Source organism: Phalacrocorax carbo, chromosome 26 (assembly GCF_963921805.1).
Source record: "Phalacrocorax carbo chromosome 26, bPhaCar2.1, whole genome shotgun sequence".
NCBI lineage: Eukaryota > Metazoa > Chordata > Aves > Suliformes > Phalacrocoracidae > Phalacrocorax > Phalacrocorax carbo.
In genome coordinates this window covers 1-22,253 of record NC_087538.1, presented here as the reverse complement: position 1 = coordinate 22,253, position 22,253 = coordinate 1, and the positions used below count along the sequence as shown (strand labels likewise).

The following is a 22,253-nucleotide window of genomic DNA, read 5'->3' as shown; positions in this document are numbered from 1 at the left end:
CCCAGACCCCTCCCCACCTTCGTTGCCCCTCTCTGCACCTCGATGTCTCTCTCGTCCTGATTGGCCCCAACCGGAGCCCGGGTTTCGAGGTGCCCAATTTGCCCCTCCCCCGCCTCCGCCGGGGGTCCCACCACGTTGGGTGGGGGGTGGGGGGTGGGCGAGGCACCCAGGCACCTGGGGTGACCACCCAGCCCCCCCCCCCATCCCAGCACAGCATGTGGGTGCCGAGGGGTGGGGGTGGGGCCCCCCGCTTCCTTCCCCAAAACACAGGAGAGGACCCAAGCGTTGCGGGGGGCCCCTTCCCCTCCCCCATCATCACCCCTCCCCCCCACCCCCCCACCCCCCCCCCCGGGCCTCCAAACCTCCCGTCGCGGCGAGGCCCGACTCACCCCACCCCCCATATCCTTCCTGTGTGTGTGTCCCCCTCCCCCCCCGACGGCGCAGGCGCCGGGGACCCCGGGCCATCGGGTGCTCCCCCACCCCACACCCCCCCACCCCACACCCCCCCCACCCAACATGGCCGGGCACCGGGATCGCATCCAACGGGCGCTGGAGGAGCTTTTGGCCGCCGAGTTGAACCGGTTGAAGGCGACGTTGAACCGGCTGCCGGTGGCGGCCGGTTACGGCACCATCCCCCGCGGGCGGATGGAGGGGGCCGACGCCCTCGGCCTCACCGAGCTGCTGGTCGGCTGCTATGGGGAAGGCTATGGGGCGGCGGTGGCGGCCGAGGCGCTGCGGCGCATCCAGCGGAGGGATCTGGCGGATGGATTGGTTGGGGGTGAGGGTGAGAGGGCGGGGGGTGGGGTGGGGGTGGGGTGGGGGTTGGGGTGGGGGTTGGGGTGGGGTTGGGTTGGGTGGGGGTCGGGTTGTGGGTTGGGTGGGGGTTGGGTTGTGGGTCGGGTGGGGGTTGGGTTGTGGGTTGGGTGGGGGTTGGGTTGTGGGTCGGATAGGGGTTGGGTTGGGTGGGGGTTGGGTTGTGGGTCGGGTGGGGGTTGGGTGGGGGTTGGGTTGTGGGTCGGGTGGGGGTTGGGTTGTGGGTTGGGTGGGGGTTGGGTTGTGGGTCGGATAGGGGTTGGGTTGGGTTGGGTGGGGTTGGGTTGGAGGATGGGTTGAGGGTTGGGGGATGGGTTGGGGGTCGGGTGGGGGTTGGGTGGGGGTTGGGTTGGGTGGGGGTTGGGTTGTGGGTCGGGTAGGGGTTGGGTTGGGTGGGGGTTGGGGTGGGTGGGGGTTGGGTTGGGTTGGGTGGGGGTTGGGGTGGGTGGGGGTTGGGTTGAGGGTTGGGGGATGGGTTGGGGGTTGGGTTGGGTGGGGGTTGGGTTGGGGGATGGGTTGTGGGTTGGGGGTTGGGTGGGGGTTGGGTGGGGGTTGGGTTGGGTGGGGGTTGTGTTGGGGGTTGGGTTGGGTGGGGGTTGCGTTGGGGTTGGGGGATGGGTTGGGTTGTGGGTTAGGTGGGGGTTGGGGTTGGGTTGGGTGGGGGTTGGGGTGGGGGGTGGGGTTGGGTGGGGGTTGGGGTTGGGTTGGGGGATGGGTTGGGGGTTTGGTTGGGTGGGGGTTGGGGTGGGGGTCGGTTGGGTGGGGGTTGGGTGGGGGTTGTGTTGGGTGGGTTGTGTTGGGTTGGGGGTTGGGTTGGGTTGGGGTTGGGTTGGGTTGGGTGGGGGTTCAGTTGGGTGGGGGTTGGGTTAGGGGATGGGTTGGTGGTTGGGTTGGGGGTCGGGTGGGGGTTGGGTTGGGTGGGGGTTACATCAGGGGTTGGGTGGGGGTTGGGGTTGGGGATGGGTTGGGGGTTTGGTTGGGTTGGGTGGGGGTCGGTTGGGTGGGGGTTGGGTGGGGTTGTGTTGGGTGGGTTGGGTTGGGTTGGGGTTGGGTTGGGTTGGGTGGGGGTTCAGTTGGGTGGGGGATGGGTTGGTGGTTGGGTTGGGGGTCGGGTGGGGGTTGGGGGTTGGGTTGGGTGGGGGTTACGTCAGGGGTTGGGTGGGGGGTCGGGTGGGGGTCGGCCGTTTCATTGCTCGTCGCGTTGGGCGGCACCAAGAGCTGGGGGGTCCAACGGGCTGCGCCGGCGGCTGACCGGCCCCACCCCCCCACCCCACCCCCCACCCTTACAGACCCCCACCGCCCCCGCGACCGCGCCGATGACGTCACCGACCAGGCGACCGCCCCGTCGCCGGAGGAGCGCTTCGTGGCGCGGCACCGGGGCGACCTGATCCAGCGGGTGCGGGGGGTGCCGGCGCTGCTGGACGGCCTGGAGGCGGGGGGGGTGCTGGCCCCCGAGGAGGCGGCCGCGGTGGCCGCCGGGGCCACCCCGCAGGACCAGATGCGGCGGCTGTTGGCCACCGCCCCGGCGTGGGGCCGGCGGGGTCACCGGCGCTTCCTCTGCGCCCTGCGCCGCCTGCACCCCTTCCTGATGGAGGAGCTGGAGGGGGCGGGGGGGGGCCGGGATGGGGACGGGGGGGAGATGGTGCAAACTGGGGGGCCGGGGGCCCCCTGACCTCCCCCCACCCCACCCCGAGCTCGTCAGGACCCCTTGAACCCCCAAAACCCCTGCGGCCCCCGGTTGTACCACCCCAGGTTGTACCTTCCGCCCCCCGCCCCCCCCCAACCCCTTCGGGACCCCTTGACCTGTGAGAGGCCTCAAGAAGCTTCTGGAGGCCCTCAAGATGCTTCTGGAGACCCTCGAGATGCCTCTGGGGACCCTCGAGATGCTTCTGGAGAACCTCGAGATGCTTCTGGAGACCCTCGAGATGCTTCTGGAGACCCTCGAGATGCTTCTGGGGACCCTCGAGATGGTTCTGGGGACCCTCGAGATGCTTCTGGGGACCCTCGAGATGCTTCTGGGGACCCTCGAGATGGTTCTGGGGACCCTCGAGATGCTTCTGGAGAACCTCGAGATGCTTCTGGGGACCCTCGAGATGCTTCTGGGGACCCTCGAGATGCTTCTGGAGACCCTCGAGATGCTTCTGGAGACCCTCGAGATGCTTCTGGGGACCCTCGAGATGGTTCTGGGGACCCTCGAGATGCTTCTGGAGGCCCTCGAGATGCTTCTGGAGACCCTCGAGATGCTTCTGGGGACCCTCGAGATGGTTCTGGGGACCCTCGAGATGCTTCTGGAGAACCTCGAGATGCTTCTGGAGACCCTCGAGATGCTTCTGGGGACCCTCGAGATGCTTCTGGAGACCCTCGAGATGCTTCTGGAGACCCTCGAGATGCTTCTGGAGACCCTCGAGATGCTTCTGGGGACCCTCGAGATGCTTCTGGAGAACCTCGAGATGCTTCTGGAGACCCTCGAGATGCTTCTGGAGGCCCTCGAGATGCTTCTGGGGACCCTCGAGATGCTTCTGGAGACCCTCGAGATGCTTCTGGGGACCCTCGAGATGCTTCTGGAGACCCTCGAGATGCTTCTGGAGACCCTCGAGATGCTTCTGGAGGCCCTCGAGATGCTTCTGGAGACCCTCGAGATGCTTCTGGAGGCCCTCGAGATGCTTCTGGAGACCCTCGAGATGCTTCTGGAGGCCCTCGAGATGCTTCTGGGGACCCTCGAGATGCTTCTGGGGACCCTCGAGATGCTTCTGGAGACCCTCGAGATGCTTCTGGGGACCCTCGAGATGCTTCTGGAGGCCCTCGAGATGCTTCTGGAGACCCTCGAGATGCTTCTGGAGACCCTCGAGATGCTTCTGGAGGCCCTCGAGATGCTTCTGGGGACCCTCGAGATGCTTCTGGGGACCCTCGAGATGCTTCTGGAGACCCTCGAGATGCTTCTGGGGACCCTCGAGATGCTTCTGGGGACCCTCGAGATGCTTCTGGGGACCCTCGAGATGCTTCTGGGGACCCTCGAGATGCTTCTGGAGACCCTCGAGATGCTTCTGGGGACCCTCGAGATGCTTCTGGAGACCCTCGAGATGCTTCTGGGGACCCTCGAGATGCTTCTGGAGGCCCTCGAGATGCTTCTGGAGGCCCTCGAGATGCTTCTGGGGACCCTCGAGATGCTTCTGGAGGCCCTCGAGATGCTTCTGGGGACCCTCGAGATGCTTCTGGGGACCCTCGAGATGCTTCTGGAGGCCCTCGAGATGCTTCTGGAGACCCTCGAGATGCTTCTGGAGGCCCTCGAGATGCTTCTGGAGACCCTCGAGATGCTTCTGGGGACCCTCGAGATGCTTCTGGAGGCCCTCGAGATGCTTCTGGGGACCCTCGAGATGCTTCTGGAGACCCTCGAGATGCTTCTGGGGACCCTCGAGATGCTTCTGGAGACCCTCGAGATGCTTCTGGGGACCCTCGAGATGCTTCTGGGGACCCTCGGGAAGGTTCCGGAAGCCGCAGCAGCCCCCGAGGGCGGCGACACGGGACGAGGTTCCCGGTCAATAAAGGCAGAGGGAAACGAGGCCCCGCGACACGTCCCCGCCCGACGCTCCCAGTGCCCCCAGTGCGGGCTCCCAGTGCCCCCAGTGCGGGCTCCCAGTGCCCCCAGTGTGGGCTCCCAGTGTGGGCTCCCAGTGCCCCCAGTGTGGGCTCCCAGTGCGGGCTCCCAGTGCCCCCAGTGCCCCCAGTGCGGGCTCCCAGTGCCCCCAGTCTGGGCTCCCAGTGCGGGCTCCCAGTGCTCCCAGTGTGGGCTCCCAGTGTGGGCTCCCAGTGCCCCCAGTGTGGGCTCCCAGTGCCCCCAGTGCGGGCTCCCAGTGCCCCCAGTCTGGGCTCCCAGTGCCCCCAGTCTGGGCTCCCAGTGCTCCCAGTGTGGGCTCCCAGTGTCCCCAGTCTGGGCTCCCAGTGTGGGCTCCCAGTGCCCCCAGTCTGGGCTCCCAATGTGGGCTCCCAGTGCTCCCAGTCTGGGCTCCCAGTGCCCCCAGTGTGGGCTCCCAGTGCCCCCAGTCTGGGCTCCCAGTGCCCCCAGTCTGGGCTCCCAGTGCTCCCAGTGTGGGCTCCCAGTGTCCCCAGTCTGGGCTCCCAGTGTGGGCTCCCAGTGCCCCCAGTGCGGGCTCCCAGTGTGGGCTCCCAGTGCTCCCAGTCTGGGCTCCCAGTGCCCCCAATGCGGGCTCCCAGTGCTCCCAGTGCGTGCTCCCAGTCTGGGCTCCCAGTGCCCCCAGTGTGGGCTCCCGGTGCTCCCAGTGTGGGCTCCCAGTGCGGGCTCCCAGTGCTCCCAGTGTGGGCTCCCAGTGCTCCCAGTCTGGGCTCCCAGTCTGGGCTCCCAGTGTGGGCTCCCAGTGTGGGCTCCCAGTGCTCCCAGTCTGGGCTCCCAGTGCTCCCAGTGCGGGCTCCCAGTGTGGGCTCCCAGTGCTCCCAGTGTGGGCTCCCAGTGCTCCCAGTGTGGGCTCCCAGTGCTGGTTCCCAGTGCTCCCAGTGTGGGCTCCCAGTGCCCCCAGTCTGGACTCCCAGTGTGGGCTCCCAGTGCTCCCAGTGTGGGCTCCCAGTGTGGGCTCCCAGTGCTCCCAGTGTGGGCTCCCAGTGCTTCCAGTGTGGGCTCCCAGTGCTCGCAGTGCGGGCTCCCAGTGCCCCCAGTGTGGGCTCCCAGTGCCCCCAGTCGGGGATCCCAGTGTGGGCTCCCAGTGTGGGCTCCCAGTGCCCCCAGTCTGGGCTCCCAGTGCTCCCAGTCTGGGCTCCCAGTGCTGGTTCCCAGTGCTCCCAGTGCGGGCTCCCAGTGCTCCCAGTCTGGGCTCCCAGTGCTTCCAGTGTGGGCTCCCAGTGCGGGCTCCCAGTGCTCCCAGTGTGGGCTCCCAGTGTGGGCTCCCAGTGCTCCCAGTCTGGGCTCCCAGTGCTCCCAGTGTGGGCTCCCAGTGCCCCCAGTGTGGGCTCCCAGTGTGGGCTCCCAGTGCTCCCAGTGCGGGCTCCCAGTGCTCCCAGTGTGGGCTCCCAGTGTCCCCAGTCTGGGCTCCCAGTGTCCCCAGTCTGGGCTCCCAGTGTGGGCTCCCAGTGCCCCCAGTGCGGGCTCCCAGTGTGGGCTCCCAGTGCTCCCAGTGCGGGCCCCCAGTGCGGGCTCCCAGTGCCCCCAGTCTGGGCTCCCAGTGCTCCCAGTGTGGGCTCCCAGTGCTCCCAGTCTGGGCTCCCAGTGCTCCCAGTCTGGGCTCCCAGTACCCCAGTGTTGGCTCCCAATGCCCCAGTGTGGGCTCCCAGTGCTCCCAGTGTGGGCTCCCAGTGGTCCCAGTGCGGGCTCCCAGTGTGGGCTCCCAGTGCTCCCAGTCTGGGCTCCCAGTGCCCCCAGTCTGGGCTCCCAGTGTGGGCTCCCAGTGCTCCCAGTCTGGGCTCCCAGTGCTCCCAGTGTGGGCTCCCAGTCTGGGCTCCCAGTGCTTGCAGTGTGGGCTCCCAGTGCGCCCAGTGTGGGCTCCCAGTGCCCCCAGTCTGGGCTCCCAGTGCGGGCTCCCAGTGTGGGCTCCCAGTGCCCCCAGTGCGGGCTCCCAGTGCGGGCTCCCAGTGCTTCCAGTGTGGGCTCCCAGTGCCCCCAGTCTTGGCTCCCAGTGTGGGCTCCCAGTGCTCCCAGTGTGGGCTCCCAGTGCGGACTCCCAGTGTGGGATCCCAGTGTGGTCTCCCAGTGCGGACTCCCAGTGTGGGCTCCCAGTGCCCCCAGTGCGGGCTCCCAGTGTGGGCTCCCAGTGCTCCCAGTGCGGGCCCCCAGTGCGGGCTCCCAGTGCCCCCAGTGTGAGCTCCCAGTGCTCCCAGTCTGGGCTCCCAGTGCTCCCAGTGTGGGCTCCCAGTCTGGGCTCCCAGTGCTCCCAGTGTGGGCTCCCAGTGCCCCCAGTGTGGGCTCCCAGTGTGGGCTCCCAGTGCTCCCAGTGTGGGCTCCCATTGCCCCCAGTGTGGGCTCCCAGTGTGGGCTCCTAGTGCTCCCAGTGTGGGCTCCCAGTCTGGGCTCCCAGTGCCCCCAGTGTGGGCTCCCAGTGTGGGCTCCCATTGCCCCCAGTGTGGGCTCCCAGTGTGGGCTCCCAGTGCTCCCAGTCTGGGCTCCCAGTGTGGGCTCCCAGTGCTCCCAGTGTGGGCTCCCAGTGCTCCCAGTGTGGGCTCCCAGTGCCCCCAGTCTGGGCTCCCAGTGCTCCCAGTGCGGGCTCCCAGTCTGGGCTCCCAGTGCCCCCAGTCTGGGCTCCCAGTGCTCCCAGTGTGGGCTCCCAGTGCTCCCAGTGTGCGCTCCCAGTCTGGGCTCCCAGTGCCCCCAGTGTGGGCTCCCAGTGCTCCCAGTGCGGGCTCCCAGTGCTCCCAGTGCGGGCTCCCAGTGCTCCCAGTCTGGGCTCCCAGTGTGGGCTCCCAGTGTGGGCTCCCAGTGTGGGCTCCCAGTGCTCCCAGTGCGGGATCCCAGTGTGGGCTCCCAGTGCCCCCAGTGTGGGCTCCCAGTGTGGGCTCCCAGTGCTCCCAGTCTGGGCTCCCAGTGTGGGCTCCCAGTGCTCCCAGTCTGGGCTCCCAGTGCTTCCAGTGTGGGCTCCCAGTGCCCCCAGTGTGGGCTCCCAGTGTGGGCTCCCAGTGCTCCCAGTGCGGGCTCCCAGTGCGGACTCCCAGTGTGGGATCCCAGTGTGGGCTCCCAGTGCCCCCACTGTGGGCTCCCAGTGCTCCCAGTGTGGGCTCCCAGTGTCCCCAGTCTGGGCTCCCAGTGCTCCCAGTCTGGGCTCCCAGTGCTCCCAGTCTGGGCTCCCAGTACCCCAGTGTGGGCTCCCAATGCCCCAGTGTGGGCTCCCAGTGCTCCCAGTCTGGGCTCCCAGTGCTCCCAGTGCGGGCTCCCAGTACGGGCTCCCAGTGCTCCCAGTCTGGGCTCCCAGTGTGGGCTCCCAGTGCTCCCAGTGTGGGCTCCCAGTGCCCCCAGTGCGGGCTCCCAGTGTGGGCTCCCAGTGCTCCCAGTCTGGGCTCCCAGTGTGGGCTCCCAGTACCCCAGTGTGGGCTCCCAGTGCTCCCAGTCTGGGCTCCCAGTGCTCCCAGTCTGGGCTCCCAGTGCCCCCAGTGCGGGATCCCAGTGTGGGCTCCCAGTGTGGGCTCCCAGTGCCCCCAGTGTGGGCCCCCAGTGTCCCCTGTATGGGGGTTCGTGGTGTGTCGGGGGGGTTGTGGAGTGCCCCATAGCAGGCATGGGGGTGCCTGGGTGCATCATGGGGGAGTTTCTCGGTCTCCAGCACCTTCTTGAGGGACTCCCGACACACCTTCAGCTGCTCCAGAGGCTTTTTGAGGGCCCACAGGAGCAGCTCGAGGACCTTCAAAAGCTCCTTGAGGGTCTCTGTAGCCTCTTGAGGGCCTCAAGGACCTTCGTGAGGGTCTCCATAGCTCCTTGAGGGCCTCAGGAAGCCTCTTGAGGACCTCCAGAAGCTCCTTGAGGGTCTCCACAACCTTCTTGAGCATCCACGTAGCCTCTTGAGGACCTTTACAAGCACCTTGAGGGGCCCCAGAAGCTCCTTGAGGGCCTCCAGGACCTTCTTGAACACCTCCGTGGCTTCTTGAGGACATCCAGAACCTTCTTGAGAGCCTCCAAAACAATTTGAGTTGCTCCCGAAGCTTCTTGAGGGCCCACAGGAGCCGCATGAGCACCTTCAAAAGCTTCTTGATGCCTCCAGAACCTTCTTGAGGGTCTCCAGAACCTTCTTGAGCATCTCCGTGGCCTCTTGAGGGCCTCCAGGAGCTTCTTCAGCAGCTCCGTGGCCTCCTGAGGACCTTCAAAAGCTTCTTGAAGACCTCAAGGACCTTCTTGAGGGTCTCCAGAACCTTCTTGAGGGTCTCAAGAACCTTCTTGAGGGTCTCCAGGACCATCTTGAGGGTCTCCAGGATCTTCTTGAGGGTCTCCAGGACCTTCTTGAGCACCTCCTTGGCCTCTTGAGGGCCTTCAAAAGCTTCTTGAAGACCTCAAGGGCCTTCTTGAGGGTCTCCAGAACCTTCCTGAGGGACTCCAGGACCTTCTTGAGGCCTCCAGAACCTTCTTGAGGGTCTCCAGAACCTTCTTGAGGGTCTCAAGAACCTTCTTGAGGGTCTCCAGGACCATCTTGAGGGTCTCCAGGATCTTCTTGAGGGTCTCCAGGAGCTTCTTCAGCACCTCCGTGGCCTCCTGAGGACCTTCAAAAGCTTCTTGAAGACCTCAAGGACCTTCTTGAGGGTCTCCAGAACCTTCTTGAGGGTCTCCAGGACCTTCTTGAGCACCTCCTTGGCCTCTTGAGGGCCTTCAAAAGCTTCTTGAAGACCTCAAGGGCCTTCTTGAGGGACTCCAGGACCTTCTTGAGGGTCTCCAGGACCTTCTTGAGCACCTCCTTGGCCTCTTGAGGGCCTTCAAAAGCTTCTTGAAGACCTCAAGGGCCTTCTTGAGGGACTCCAGGACCTTCTTGAGGCCTCCAGAACCTTCTTGAGGGTCTCCAGAACCTTCTTGAGGCCTCCAGGACCTTCTTGAGGGTCTCCAGGACCATCTTGAGCACCTCCGTGGCCTCTTGAGGGCCTCCAGGAGCATCTTCAGCACCCACGGGGGGAGGGGGAGTGACGTCATCACCCGGCTCCCCGTCGCCGTCATCGCGCGCGATTCGGCTGCCAAACACCCCCCGCCCCGAGGACGCGTTTCCCGCCCGTTTCGGGGGCGCCTGCGCCCGCGGGTGGGGGGAGGGGCAGGAAGGAAATGGGGGTGTGGGGCGGGGGGTGGGGGGAAGGGGGTGGGGACTCGGGGTTCGCCGCGACATGGCGCCCGCAGGCAGCGCCGGCATCGCCGGGGTCATCGTCGGCCTTTTGGCAGCCGGTATTTGGGGGGTGGGGGGTGGGGGGTGGGGGGGGGGGGGCAGGGAATGGGGTGGGGGAGGGGGCGCCCTGCTTTAAGGTGGAAGGGGGTGGGGGGAGGGGAAGGGGCACCCGAACGCTTGGGGAAGGAAGTGGGGCCCCTTCTCCCCGCCGATAGCCGCGCCGTGGGGCTGGGTTGGGGGGCTGAGTTGGGGGGGGGGGCTGGGGGGGTTGGGGGGTGGGGGGATTGGGGGGTGGGGTGGGGGGGTCAGCCGAGACCCCTTGAATCCCCTCCCCCTTGTGTTAAATAGGGGTAGGGGCGCTCCTATGGGGTGATGTTGGTTCTGGGGCCCTCCCCATGGCCACCCCCTCCCCCATCTCCCCATGGCCACCCCCTCCCCCCACCTGCCCCATAGCGCTGCCCCACATCGGAGCCTTCAACGTGGCGGAGGTGCCGCACCGGGTGCTGAGCCGCCGCGGCGCCCCCAGCTTCGGGCACCAGCTGCTCCAGTTCAACAGCTCCTGGTAGGGGGGTGGGGCGGGGGGGGGTGGGGGAGGGGCGGGGGACCCGCCCGCCTGCGACCCTGAGCCTTCCCCTCCCCCCTCCCCCCCCCAGGCTCGTGGTGGGAGCCCCGGCGGAGGTGGGGGATGGGGGGCGCTTGTTCGGGTGCGAGGTGGAGAGCGGCACGTGCGTGGCCGTGGCGCTGGAAGGTGGGTGGGGGCGGGGCGGGGCGGGGCGGGGTGGGGGTGGGGTGGGGGTGAGGTGGGATTGGGACTGGGACTGGGATTGGGCTGGGATTGGGCTGGGATTGGGCTGGGATTAGGGTGGGATTAGGGTGGGGGTGGGATTGGGCTGGGATTGGGCTGGGATTAGGGTGGGATTAGGGTGGGGGTGGGATTGGGACTGGGATTGGGCTGGGTTTGGGACTGGGATTGGGCTGGGATTAGGGTGGGATTAGGGTGGGGGTGGGATTGGGACTGGGATTGGGCTGGGATTAGGGTGGGGGTGGGAGTGGGACTGGGATTGGGCTGGGATTGGGCTGGGATTAGGGTGGGATTAGGGTGGGGGTGGGGAGGGATTATGTTGGGATCAGGGTGGGGGTGGGACTAGGACTGGGATTAGGGTGGGATTGTGCTGGGATTAGGGTGGGATTAGGGTGGGATTAGGGTGGGGATGGGTTTGGGACTGGGATTGGGGAGGGATTAGGCTGGGATTATGTTGGGATCAGGGTGGGGTGGGACTAGGACTGGGATTAGGGTGGGATTGTGCTGGGATTAGGACAGGGATTAGGACTGGGGTGGGATTAGGACAGGGATTAGGGTGGGGTGACATTGGGAGGGAGTGCGGCTGGGATTAGGGTGGGATTGGGGTGGGATTAGGACTGGGTTTAGGTTGAGATTAGGATTGCGACTGGGATTAGGGTGGGGTCAAGTTGAGGGTGGGATTAGGACTGGGATTAGAGTGGGAACGGGATGGGATTAGGGTGGGGGTGGGATTGGGCGGGGATTAGGTTGGGATTAGGATTAGGATTGGGATTAGGATTGGGATTAGGATGGCTCCGCCCACCCTGACCCCCCACCCCCACCCCCCCCAGGCAACAGCACCCAGACCCACATGGGGATGGCCTTCGCCCGGGACGGTGACACCACCATCGTGAGTCACGGGCGGGGCGGGGGCGGGGTTGGCCCCGCCCCTCCGCCGGCCCCGCCCACGCCCGCCCTGCCCCGCCCCAGGTCTGCGGCCCCGGCCTGACCCGCGAGTGCGACCGCAACGTCTACTCGAGCGGCCTCTGCCTCCTCCTGGACCCACAGCTGCAGCCCCGGCAGGTCCTGGCGCCCGGATACCAGGGTGAGGGGCGTGGCCCCACGGCGCGGCCAATCCCGGCAGCCGCCGCCTCCCTGACCCCGCCCCCCCCGCCAAGGCCTTGGCGGTTGACCCATAGGGGGCCTTGGTTGACCCATGGGGACGTTGGTTGACCAATGATGGTCGACCCAAGCCTCCCATTGACCCCGCGGCCGCCCCAGCGCCCAATCATTGGCCTCGTTGCTCAGTCGGCCCGCAGGGGGCGGGGCTGGCAGCTTCCGGCTCCCTGACCCCACCCCCTCCCACCACAAAGCCCTTCGTGGTTGACCCATGAGGACGTTGGTTGACCAATGATGGTCGACCCAAGCCTCCCGTTGATCCCGCGGCCGCCCCAGCGCCCAATGGCTGCCCTCGTTGCTCAGTCGGCCCGCAGGGGGCGGGGCTGGCAGCTTCCGGCTCCCTGACCCCACCCCCTCCCACCACAAAGCCCTTCGTGGTTGACCCATGAGGACGTTGGTTGACCAACGATGGTCGACCCAAGCCTCCCATTGACCCCGCGGCCGCCCCAGCGCCCAATGGCTGCCCCCGTTGGTGGGCGGGCCCGCAGGGGGCGGGGCTGACAGCTTCCGGCTCCCTGACCCCGCCCCCTCCCACCACAAAGCCTTTCGTGGTTGACCCATGGGGACGTTGGTTGACCAACGATGGTCGACCCAAGCCTCCCATTGACCCCGCGGCCGCCCCAGCGCCCAATCATCAGCCTCGTTGCTCAGTCGGCCCGCAGGGGGCGGGGCTGGCAGCTTCCGGCTCCCTGACCCCGCCCCCTCCCACCACAAAGCCCTTCGTGGTTGACCCATGAGGACGTTGGTTGACCCATGAGGACGTTGGTTGACCAATGATGGTCGACCCAAGCCTCCCGTTGATCCCGCGGCCGCCCCAGCGCCCAATGGCTGCCCTCGTTGGTGCGGGGGCCCGCAGGGGGCGGGGCTGGCAGCTTCCGGCTCCCTGACCCCGCCCCCTCCCACCACAAAGCCCTTCGTGGTTGACCCATGAGGACGTTGGTTGACCAACGATGGTCGACCCAAGCCTCCCCTTGACCCCGCGGCCGCCCCAGCGCCCAATGGCTGCCCCAGTTGGTGGGCGGGCCCGCAGGGGGCGGGGCCGCGGCTGAGGGCGCCTCCCCCCGGGCGGGCAGGGTGCTTGCTGGGCATGGTGGACCTCGTCTTCCTCTTCGACGGCTCCAACAGCATGAGCCCGGAGCAGTTCGGGGCCATCCGCGACTTCATGGTGGACGTGATGGAGAAGCTGGCGAACACGTCCATCCGCGTGGGTCGTCGCGGGGGCTGGGGGGGTGTGGGGTGGGGGGGGGCTGGGGGGGCTGGGGGGGGTATGGGGGGCTATAGGTGGGCTGTGGGGGGGTATGGGGGTTCTATGGGGGGCTATAGGTGGGCTATGGGGTGCTGTGGGGGCTATGGGGGGTCTATGAGGGGCTATAGGTGGGCTGTGGGGGGCTGTGGGGGGTATGGGGGGGTCTATGGGGGGCTATAGGTGGGCTGTGGGGGGCTGTGGGGGCTATGGGGGGGTATGGGGGGCTATAGGTGGGCTGTGGGGGGCTGTGGGGGGTTATGGGGGGGCCTATGGGGGGCTATAGGTGGGCTGTGGGGGGCTGTGGGGGTTATGGGGGGGTCTATGGGGGGCTATAGGTGGGCTGTGGGGGGCTGTGGGGGTTATGGGGGGCTATGGGGGGCTATAGGTGGGCTGTGGGGGGCTGTGGGGGCTATGGGGGGCTATGGGGGGCTATAGGTGGGCTGTGGGGGGCTGTGGGGGTTATGGGGGGGCTATGGGGGGCTATAGGTGGGCTGTGGGGGGCTGTGGGGGTTATGGGGGGGTCTATGGGGGGCTATAGGTGGGCTGTGGGGTGCTGTGGGGGTTATGGGGGGGTTTATGGGGGGCTATAGGTGGGCTGTGGGGGGCTGTGGGGGGTATGGGGGGGCCTATGGGGGGCTATAGGTGGTCTGTGGGGGGCTGTGGGGGCTATGGGGGGCTATGGGGGGCTATAGGTGGGCTGTGGGGGGCTGGGGGGGGTATGGGGGGGGTCTATGGGGGGCTATAGGTGGGCTGTGGGGGGCTGTGGGGGCTATGGGGGGCTATGGGGGGCTATAGGTGGGCTGTGGGGGGCTGTGGGGGGTATGGGGGGGCCTATGGGGGGCTATAGGTGGGCTGTGGGGGGCTGTGGGGGTATGGGGGGGGCTGTGGGGTGTATGGGGGTGTCTATGGGGGGGTATAGGTGGGCTATGGGGTGCTATGTGGGGGGTACGGGCGGGCTGTTGGGGGGCTATAGGTGGCCTATGGGGCCAGGGGAGCTGGCAGTGGGTGCAGTTCTTGGGGGGGCGGGAGGGGGGGCTGTTGGGCCATGGGGCGTGTAGGGTCTGTGGGGCCTATGGGGTCTATGGGGGCTATGGGGCCTATGGGGGCTATGGGGCCTGTGGGCTCTGTGGGGTCTGTGGGGTCTGTGGGGCCTATGGGGTCTATGGGGGCTATGGGGCCTATGGAGGCTATGGGGCCTGTGGGCTCTGTGGGGCCTGCGGGGTCTATGGGGTCTATGGGGTCTGTGGGGCCAGGTGGGGTGGGGTGGGGCGGGGCTGGGTGGGGCATGGCAGGGTGTGGCCGCTTGGGGCGGGGCAGGGCATGGCTAGGAGTGGCTGGGTGGGGCGGGGCAGGAAGGGGCACGGCTGGGCGGGGCGGGGTGGGGTGTGGCATGGCGGGGCGTGGCTGGGCGTGGCTGGGCGGGGCGCGGCGGGGCTGGGTGGGGCAGGGCACGGCTGGGCGGGGCAGGGCAGGGCTGGGCGGGGCCGGGCATGGCTGGGCGGGGTGGGGCGTGGCCGGGCAGGGCAGGGCATGGCTGGGCGGGGCCGGGCGTGGCTGGGCGGGGCGGGGCGCAGCCGGGCAGGGCAGGGCATGGCTGGGCGGGGCCGGGCATGGCTGGGCGGGGTGGGGCGCGGCCGGGCAGGGCAGGGCATGGCTGGGCGGGGCCGGGCATGGCTGGGCGGGGTGGGGCGCAGCCGGGCAGGGCAGGGCATGGCTGGGCGGGGCCGGGCGTGGCTGGGCGGGGCGGGGCGCAGCCGGGCAGGGCAGGGCATGGCTGGGCGGGGCCGGGCATGGCTGGGCGGGGTGGGGCGCGGCCGGGCAGGGCAGGGCATGGCTGGGTGGGGCCGGGCGGGGCGGGGCGCGGCCGGGCGGGGCGGGGCGTGTCTGGGCGTGGCGGTGACGCCGCGCCGGGGGCAGTTCGGGGCGGTGCAGTTCTCGGCGGGGGTGAAGCTCCAGTTCTCGCTGGCGGATTACGCGGCCCGGCCGCGGCCCCGGGAGCTGCTGGCGGGGCTGCGGCAGCTCCGCACCCTCACCGACACCTTCGCCGCCATCGCCTACGTCACGTGAGCCCCGCCCACCCCCGCCCCACCCCCGCCCCACAGCGCCCCCACCCCATCTCCCACCCCACGGCGCCCCGTTCCCACCCCAGCACCCACCCCCGCGCCCCGACGCCCCCCCCCCTCCACCCCCACCCCCCACCCCCCCTCCCGGCACCCCACCCCCGCCCCGCTGCGCCCCGCCCCACCGCGCCCCTCCCCCCACCCCCCAGGAGGACCGTCTTCACCCCCGAGCGGGGGGCGCGGCCGGGGGCGAAGAAGGTCATCATCATCATCACCGACGGCGACGCCACCGACGACGACAACGGCAGCGTCCGGGAGGCCGAGGAGCGCGGCATCATCCGTTACATCATCGGGGTGAGGTCACGGCCCCGCCCAGGCCCCGCCCGCCGCCAAGCCCCGCCCCCTCCCTTCCCCCCTTCTTCGTGGGCGACCAAAACCCCTCCCCCACAAAAAAAACCACACACCCTTTTTTTTTTTCAAGGCGATGGGGGGGGGGGGGGGGGGGCGATGTGGGGCGGGGCGCTGGGGGGCGGGGCGATGCGGGGGCGGGGTCACGCGTTGCCGACGCCCCCCTGAGGCGCCACCCGCCCCCTCCCCCAGGTGGGCAACAACTTCAACAGCCCCGACACCCGCCTCTACCTGAGCCAATTCGCCTCCCAGCCCAGCGCCGAGTTCGTCAAGGTCCTCGACAGCTTCGAGAAGCTCCAGGGGCTCTTCCGCGAGCTGCAGGCCAAGATTTATGACATCGAAGGTGACGTCACACCCCCCACCCCCCCCCAAAACCTTTCCTGACCCCCCCCAACCCCCCTTTGTCCCCCCCCTCAGGCACCAGCGACCTCAACCGCTTCCACCTCGAGCTGTGCTCGAGCGGGATGAGCGTCGACGCCGTCCACGTAAGCAAAAGGTGGGGGGTGGGGGAGGGGTCCTACAGGATCACGTGACCCCCCCCCCACACCCACCCACCCACCCCAGGGCCGGCGGGTGACGGGGGCGGTGGGTGCCGATAACTGGGCCGGGGGTTTGGTGGAGCTGGAGGCGGAGGCGGAGCGGGAGAGGTTCGTGGCCAGCCCGTCGCTGGAGGAGAACGTGACGGACACGTACCTGGGTAGGGCGGGGCGAACGGGGGGCGGGGCGAACGGGGGGCGGGGGGCGGGGGGCGGGGGAGGGGGAGGACCCAAGCTGGGGGGTGGTGGGAGCGTTGGAGGGGGGAAGGGGGGAACTGGTTGAGCCCATGGGTCACGTTGACCTCATTGACCCCAACCCATGGGTCACGTTGACCTTGTTGACCCCCACCCATGGGTCACGTTGACCTCATTGACCCCAACCCATGGGTCACGTTGACCTTGTTGACCCCCACCCATGGGTCACGTTGACCTCATTGACCCCAACCCATGGGTCACGTTGACCTTGTTGACCCCCACCCATGGGTCACGTTGACCTTGTTGACCCCAACCCATGGGTCACGTTGACCTTGTTGACCCCCACCCATGGGTCACGTTGACCTCATTGACCCCAACCCATGGGTCACGTTGACCTTGTTGACCCCCACCCATGGGTCACGTTGACCTTGTTGACCCCCACCCATGGGTCACATTGACCTCATTGACCCCAACCCATGGGTCACGCTGACCTCGGTGGCCCCCCACGGCCGGGGCGGGTGCCCCGCTGACGCCGCAGCCCCGCCCCCACAGGCTACGCGCTGGCGGGGCTCCGCCTCCCGGGGCGGGCCCTGCTGGCGGCGGGTGCCCCCCGTCACCGTCACGTCGGCGCCGTCGTCGTCTTCGAGGTGCCGCCGGAGGCCGGGAGCTGGCGGGTGCTGCAGACCCTCCCCGGGGAGCAGGTGCGGGCGGGTGCCCTCGGGTGGGGGTGGGGGGGACCCTCCCCCTCCCCCCCCCACCCCGGGTGACGTCGGTGTCGCCCGTAGGTGGGCTCCTATTTCGGGGCCACCCTCTGCGCCCTGGGCCGGGGCGGGGTGACGGAGGCGCTGCTGGTGGGGGCCCCCACCCACTACGACGGGCGCTGGGGAGGGCGGGTCTACCTCTACCGCTGGCAGGAGGTAAGGGGGGACACGCCCCCTGCGCCCCGCCCCTGCCCCGCCCCTGCCCCGCCCCTGCCCCGGGGACACAGCACCCTGGGGAGGGCAGCTGAAGGGGGGGGCGGGGTTAATGGGGGGGCGTGGCCCTGCACAAGGGTCATGGGGTGACCCCACCCAATGTGACCCCGCCCATGCTGACCCTGCCCCAGTGACCCCGCCCATGGTGACCCCACCTATGTTGACCCCACCCCTGGTGACCCCACCCATGGTGACCCCGCCCCAGTGACCCCGCCCATGGTGACCCCACCCATGCTGACCCCGCCCCTGGTGACCCTGCCCAAGGGTCATGGGGTGACCCCGCCCAATGTGACCCCACCCAATGTGACCCTGCCCATGGTGACCCCACCCATGGTGACCCCGCCCATGGTGACCCCACCCATGGTGACTCTGCCCCTGGTGGCCCCGCCCCTGGTGACCCCGCCCAAGGGTCATCAAGTGACCCCGCCCAATGTGACCCCACCCATGGTGACCCCGCCCCTGTTGGCCCCACCCAACCTCTCTCGGTGACCCCGCCCCATGTGACCCGCCCACACCGACCCCGCCCCGTTGGCCCCACCCCACGCCTCCCTCTGACCCCTTGCCCCAGCCCCTGCCCCACGGAGGAGGGGGGGGTGTGGGGTGTGGGTGAGCGTCACCCCGCGCCCCCCCTCCCCCCGCAGGCGGGGCTGTCGGGGGCGGGGCAGCTGCGGGGGGCCCCGGGGCACCCCCTGGGCCGCTTCGGGGCGGGGCTGGCGGCGCTGGGGGACCTGGACGGCGACGGGGAGCCTGAGGCGGCCGTCGGGGCCCCGATGGAGGACGGCGGCCGCGGCGCCGTCTACATCTTCCCCGGCCGGCCCGGGGGGGTGGGCGGCCGCTACAGCCAGGTGGGGGAGGGGCCGGGGGGGCGGGGGGGGGGGGGAGGGGGGCCGGGGGGTGACGTCATCCCCCCCCCCCCCCATAGCGCCTGGAGGGGCGTCGGGCGGCGCCCGGGCTGCGATTCTTCGGGCAGGCGTTGGACGGCGTCCGGGACCTGACGGGGGATGGGCTGGTGGACCTGGCGGTGGGGGCGGAGGGAGGCGTCGTGGTGCTCAGGTGGGGGAGGGGCGCGGGGGGCGGGGCCTGGGGGGAGGGGGAGGGGCCTATGGGGGAGGGGGAGGGGGTGGGAGGGGGATAGGGGGTGGGGGAGGGGGGCCGGGGGACCTGGCGGTGGGGGCGGAGGGAGGCGTCGTGGTGCTCAGGTGGGGGAGGGGCGCGGGGGGCGGGGCCTGGGGGGGAGGGGGAGGGGCCTATGGGGGAGGGGGAGGGGGTGGGAGGGGGATAGGGGGTGGGGGAGGGGGGGCCGGGGGACCTGGCGGTGGGGGCGGAGGGAGGCGTCGTGGTGCTCAGGTGGGGGAGGGGCGCGGGGGGCGGGGCCTGGGGGAGGGGGAGGGGCCTATGGGGGAGGGGGAGGGGGTGGGAGGGGGATGGGGGAGGGGATGTGGGGGAGGGGACATGGGTGGTGGGGGAGGGGAGGTGGGGGAGGGGAGGTGGGGGAGGAGATGGGCTCGGTGGGGGAGGGGCCGATGACGTCACCGCCGCCCCTCCCCCGCAGGAGCCGCCCCGTGCTGTCCGTCACCCCCAACGTGACCTTTGCCCCGCCCCGTATCCCCACGCGGGGGATGGGCTGCGCCAGCGACGCCCACGTCACGCTCCGCCTCTGCCTCCGCGCCCGCCTGGCCACGCCCACCTCGGCAGGTGCGGGGGGGGCGGCGCCCAGCAGGGGGCGCGTGGCCACGCCCACCCGCCCCGCCCCCTCTGACCCCGCCCCTCCCCCCGCCCCCAGGTGACCCCGCGACCCCCGTGACCTTCCAGCTGGAGGTGGAGCCCCAGCGGGCGCGGGGGAGGGGCGACTTCGGGGCGGGGCAGCGGCAGTGGGTGGGGCAGCTGCCGGCCACGCCCGGGGAGAGCTGCCAGGAGAAGGACCTCCACATCCCGGTAGGGGCCCGCCCGGGGGGCGGGGCCTGCACGGGGGGCGGGGCCTATGCTTGGGGGTGGGGCCTACACTTGGGGGTGGGGCCTACACTTGGGGGTGGGGCCTACGCTTGGGGTGGGGCCTACACCTGGGGGCGGGGCCTACACCTGGGGTGGGGCCACACTTGGGGGCGGGACCTTCACTTGGGGGGCGGGGCCCACACTTGGGAGTGGGGACACACTAGAGGGCAGGGCCTACTCTTGGGGGCGGGGCCCACACTGGGGTCAGGACCCACACGAGGGGGGCAGGACCACACTTGGGGGCGGGACCCACACTTTGGGGAATGAATTCAGGGGATGGGAGTGCCCCACACTTATGGGGCTGTGCCCCATAGAAATGTGGTGTGACCCACAGTGTGCGTGCGGGGGAGGGTCAGCCTATGGGGGGGGGGGGATGTGACGTCAGTACTTATGGGGCGCCCCCCACACCCAGTCCTGCCCCGATGATTTCGTCACCCCCATCCGTGTCGCCGTCACCATCCTCCTGCCCCACAACGGCACCGGCCCCGTCCTGCCCCCCAACACCCTCCCCACATGGACCGAGGTATGGGGGTCCCGCCGTGGGGCGGGGGTGGGCGGGATGTGGGGCTGGGTGTGGGGCGGGTGTGGGGGTGGGTGTGGGGTGGGTGTGGGGGTGGGTGTGGGGTGTGGTGTGGGGGTGGGGCTGGGTGTGGGGTGCGTGTGGGGCTGGGTGTGGGGCAGGATGTGGGTCCGGGACCCCTAACACCCCCCCCCGCCCCATAGATCCCCTTCGAGACCCACTGTGGGGCGGACGAGGTGTGCGAGGCCGACCTGGGGGTCACGGCGGAGGAGGGGCCGCCCGCGGTCGTGGGGGGCCCCGGGGCCGAGTTCGGGGCCCTCCTGGTCGTGACGAACGCGGGCGAAGACGCTTATGGGGCAGCCCTACAAGTGCGGCACCCGCCAGGGCTGGCCTTCCGCCGGGCGCGGGCCACCCAGGTCAGTGACGCGCCCCATATATCCCTGCCCCCCAACTTAGGGGGCTAGGGGGGTCACTTATGTGGATGAGGGGGTCACTTATGGGGCTGGAGGGGGCACTTATGGGGGTGGTGGGGTTACTTATGGGGCTGGAGTGGGCACTTATGGGGCTGGGGGTCACTTATGGGGCTGGAGGGGTCACTTATGGGGCTGGGGGGTCACTTAGGGGGCTGGAGGGGGCACTTCTGGGGCTGGGGGGTCACTTATGGGGCTGGAGGGGTCACTTATGGGGCTGGGGGGGTCACTTATGGGTCTGAAGAGGGCACTTACGGGGCTGGGGGGGCACTTATGGGGGGGTGGGGTCACTTATGGGGCTGGGGGAGGCACTTATGGGGCTGGGGTAGGAGGGCCCCACATTTCCTGGCCCCACATCTCCTGCCCCACATCCCCCACCCCACATCTCCCACCTCACATCCCCCGCCCCACATCCCCCGCCCCACATCTCCTCGCCTAACATCCCCCGCCCCACATCCCCTGCCCCACATCTCCCCACCCCACATCTCCCAGCCCGTCTCCCACCCCACATCTCCCAGCCCCACGTCTCCCACCCCACATCTCCCAGCCCCTCATCTCCCTGCCACACATCTCCTAGCCCCACATCTCCCCACCCCACATCTCCCAGCCCCACATCTCCCACCCCACACCCCCTGCCCCACATCGCCCCACAGGACTCGGCGCCGGTGCCGGTCGCGTGCTGGGAGGCCGTGGGGCAGCCGTGGGGCCTGAGCTGCAACCTCAGCCGCCCCATCCTGCGCGCGGGCTGGGAGGTGAGCTGTGGGGCAGGGCCTGACCCCCAAGTGTGGGTCCTGCCCCCAAGTGTGGGTCCGCCCCCCAATTGTGGGTCCTGCCCCAAGTGTGGGTCCCGCCCCCCAAGTGTGGGTCCTGCCGCCAAGTATGGGTCCTTGCCCCCAAGTGTGGGGCCCGCCCCCCAAGTGTGGGCCCGCCCCCAAGTGTGGGGCCTGCCCCCCAAGTGTGGGTTCCGCCCCACAAGTGTGGGCCCGCCCACAAGTGTGGGTCCTGCCCCCAAGTGTGGGCCCCACCCCACAGGTGTGGGTCCTGGCCCCCAAGTATGGGTCCCGCCCCCCAAGTGTGGGTCCCGCCCCCAAGTGTGGGTCCCGCCCCCCAAGTGTGGGTCCCGCCCCACAGGTGTGGGTCCATCCCCCAAGTGTGGGTCCTGCCCCCCAAGTGTGTGTCCCGCCCCCCAAGTGTGGGCCCACCCCCCAAGTATGGGTCCTGCCCCCGAAGTGTGGGTCCCGCCCCCAAGTGTGGGCCCCGCCCCCCAAGCCTAGCCCCGCCCCCAGGTTCGGGTCGAGCTGATGTTCGGGATCCTCCCAAACGCCTCCTGGAATGAGACGCTGCAGCTGGAGGCGACCGTCAGCAGGTGGGGGGCGCTGTGGGGCGCTATGGGGCGGTATGGGGGCTGTGGGGCGCTGTGGGGCGCTGTGGGGCACTGTGGGGCGCTATGGGGCGGTATGGGGGCTGTGGGGCGCTGTGGGGTGGTGTGGGGCACTATGGGGGCTGTGGGGCGCTATGGGGGCTGTGGGGTGCTGTGGGGCGCTGTGGGGGCCGTGGGGCGCTGTGGGGCGCTATGGGGCGGTATGGGGGCTGTGGGGCACTGTGGGGCGCTGTGGGGCACTGTGGGGCGCTATGGGGGCTGTGGGGCGCTGTGGGGCAGTATGGGGCAGTGTGGGGAGCTGTGGGGCGCTGTGGGGCACTGTGGGTTGCTGTGGGGTGGTGTGGGGCACTGTGGGGTTGGTGTGGGGCGCTGTGGGTCGGTGTGGGGCGCTATGGGGCGCTGTGGGACGCTATGGGGTGCTGTGGGGCACTGTGGGGCGCTATGGGGCTCTATGGGGCGTTGTGGGGAGCTATGGGATGCTATAAGGCACTGTGGGGCTCTGTGGGGCGCTATGGGGCGTTGTGGAGCACTGTGGGGCGCTATGGGGTGCTGTGGGGCTCTTATGGGGCAGTGAGGGGCACTGTGGGGCGCTATGGGGCAGTATGGGGCGCTATGGGGCGGTAGGGGACACTGTGGGTCGCTATGGGGCGCTGACCCAGCTCTGCCCCACAGCGAGAACGAGCCCCACGGCACGATGGGGAACAACACGGTCTCCTGGGACGTCCCCGTGCGCTTCAGCCTCAGCCTCGTGGCCACATGGTGAGACCCACAGCGACCCACGGCTGTCCCACAGCAACCCACACCGCCCACGGCCGCCCCACGGCTGCCCCACAGCGAACCACACTACCCCACGGCCGCCCCACGGCTGCCCCACAGCGACCCACGGCTGCCCCACAGCCACCCTACAGCAAC

General features: G+C 69.6%; 2 protein-coding genes across 2 annotated transcripts; both read left to right on the top strand.

Moving 5' to 3' along the window:
• Positions 1-505: 505 nt before the first annotated feature.
• On the top strand, positions 506-2,500 carry LOC135317438 (apoptosis-associated speck-like protein containing a CARD). The gene is made up of 2 exons (XM_064473726.1): positions 506-784; positions 2,103-2,500. The coding sequence occupies exons 1-2, from the start codon at positions 517-519 to the stop codon at positions 2,483-2,485; spliced, it is 651 nt and encodes a 216-aa protein (XP_064329796.1). The 5' UTR covers positions 506-516; the 3' UTR covers positions 2,486-2,500.
• A 7,054-nt stretch (positions 2,501-9,554) lies between these two features.
• ITGAL (integrin subunit alpha L) lies at positions 9,555-22,125 on the top strand. The gene is made up of 22 exons (XM_064473900.1): positions 9,555-9,658; positions 10,053-10,161; positions 10,253-10,347; positions 11,232-11,290; positions 11,371-11,485; positions 12,633-12,763; positions 14,723-14,868; positions 15,075-15,219; positions 15,466-15,616; positions 15,691-15,758; positions 15,838-15,970; positions 16,557-16,705; positions 16,790-16,921; positions 17,620-17,823; positions 17,901-18,031; positions 18,531-18,673; positions 18,762-18,913; positions 19,383-19,493; positions 19,694-19,906; positions 20,614-20,712; positions 21,247-21,326; positions 22,014-22,125. Exons 1-22 carry the CDS (start codon positions 9,601-9,603, stop codon positions 22,102-22,104), a joined length of 2,715 nt encoding a protein of 904 aa, XP_064329970.1. The 5' UTR covers positions 9,555-9,600; the 3' UTR covers positions 22,105-22,125.
• Positions 22,126-22,253: the final 128 nt, after the last annotated feature.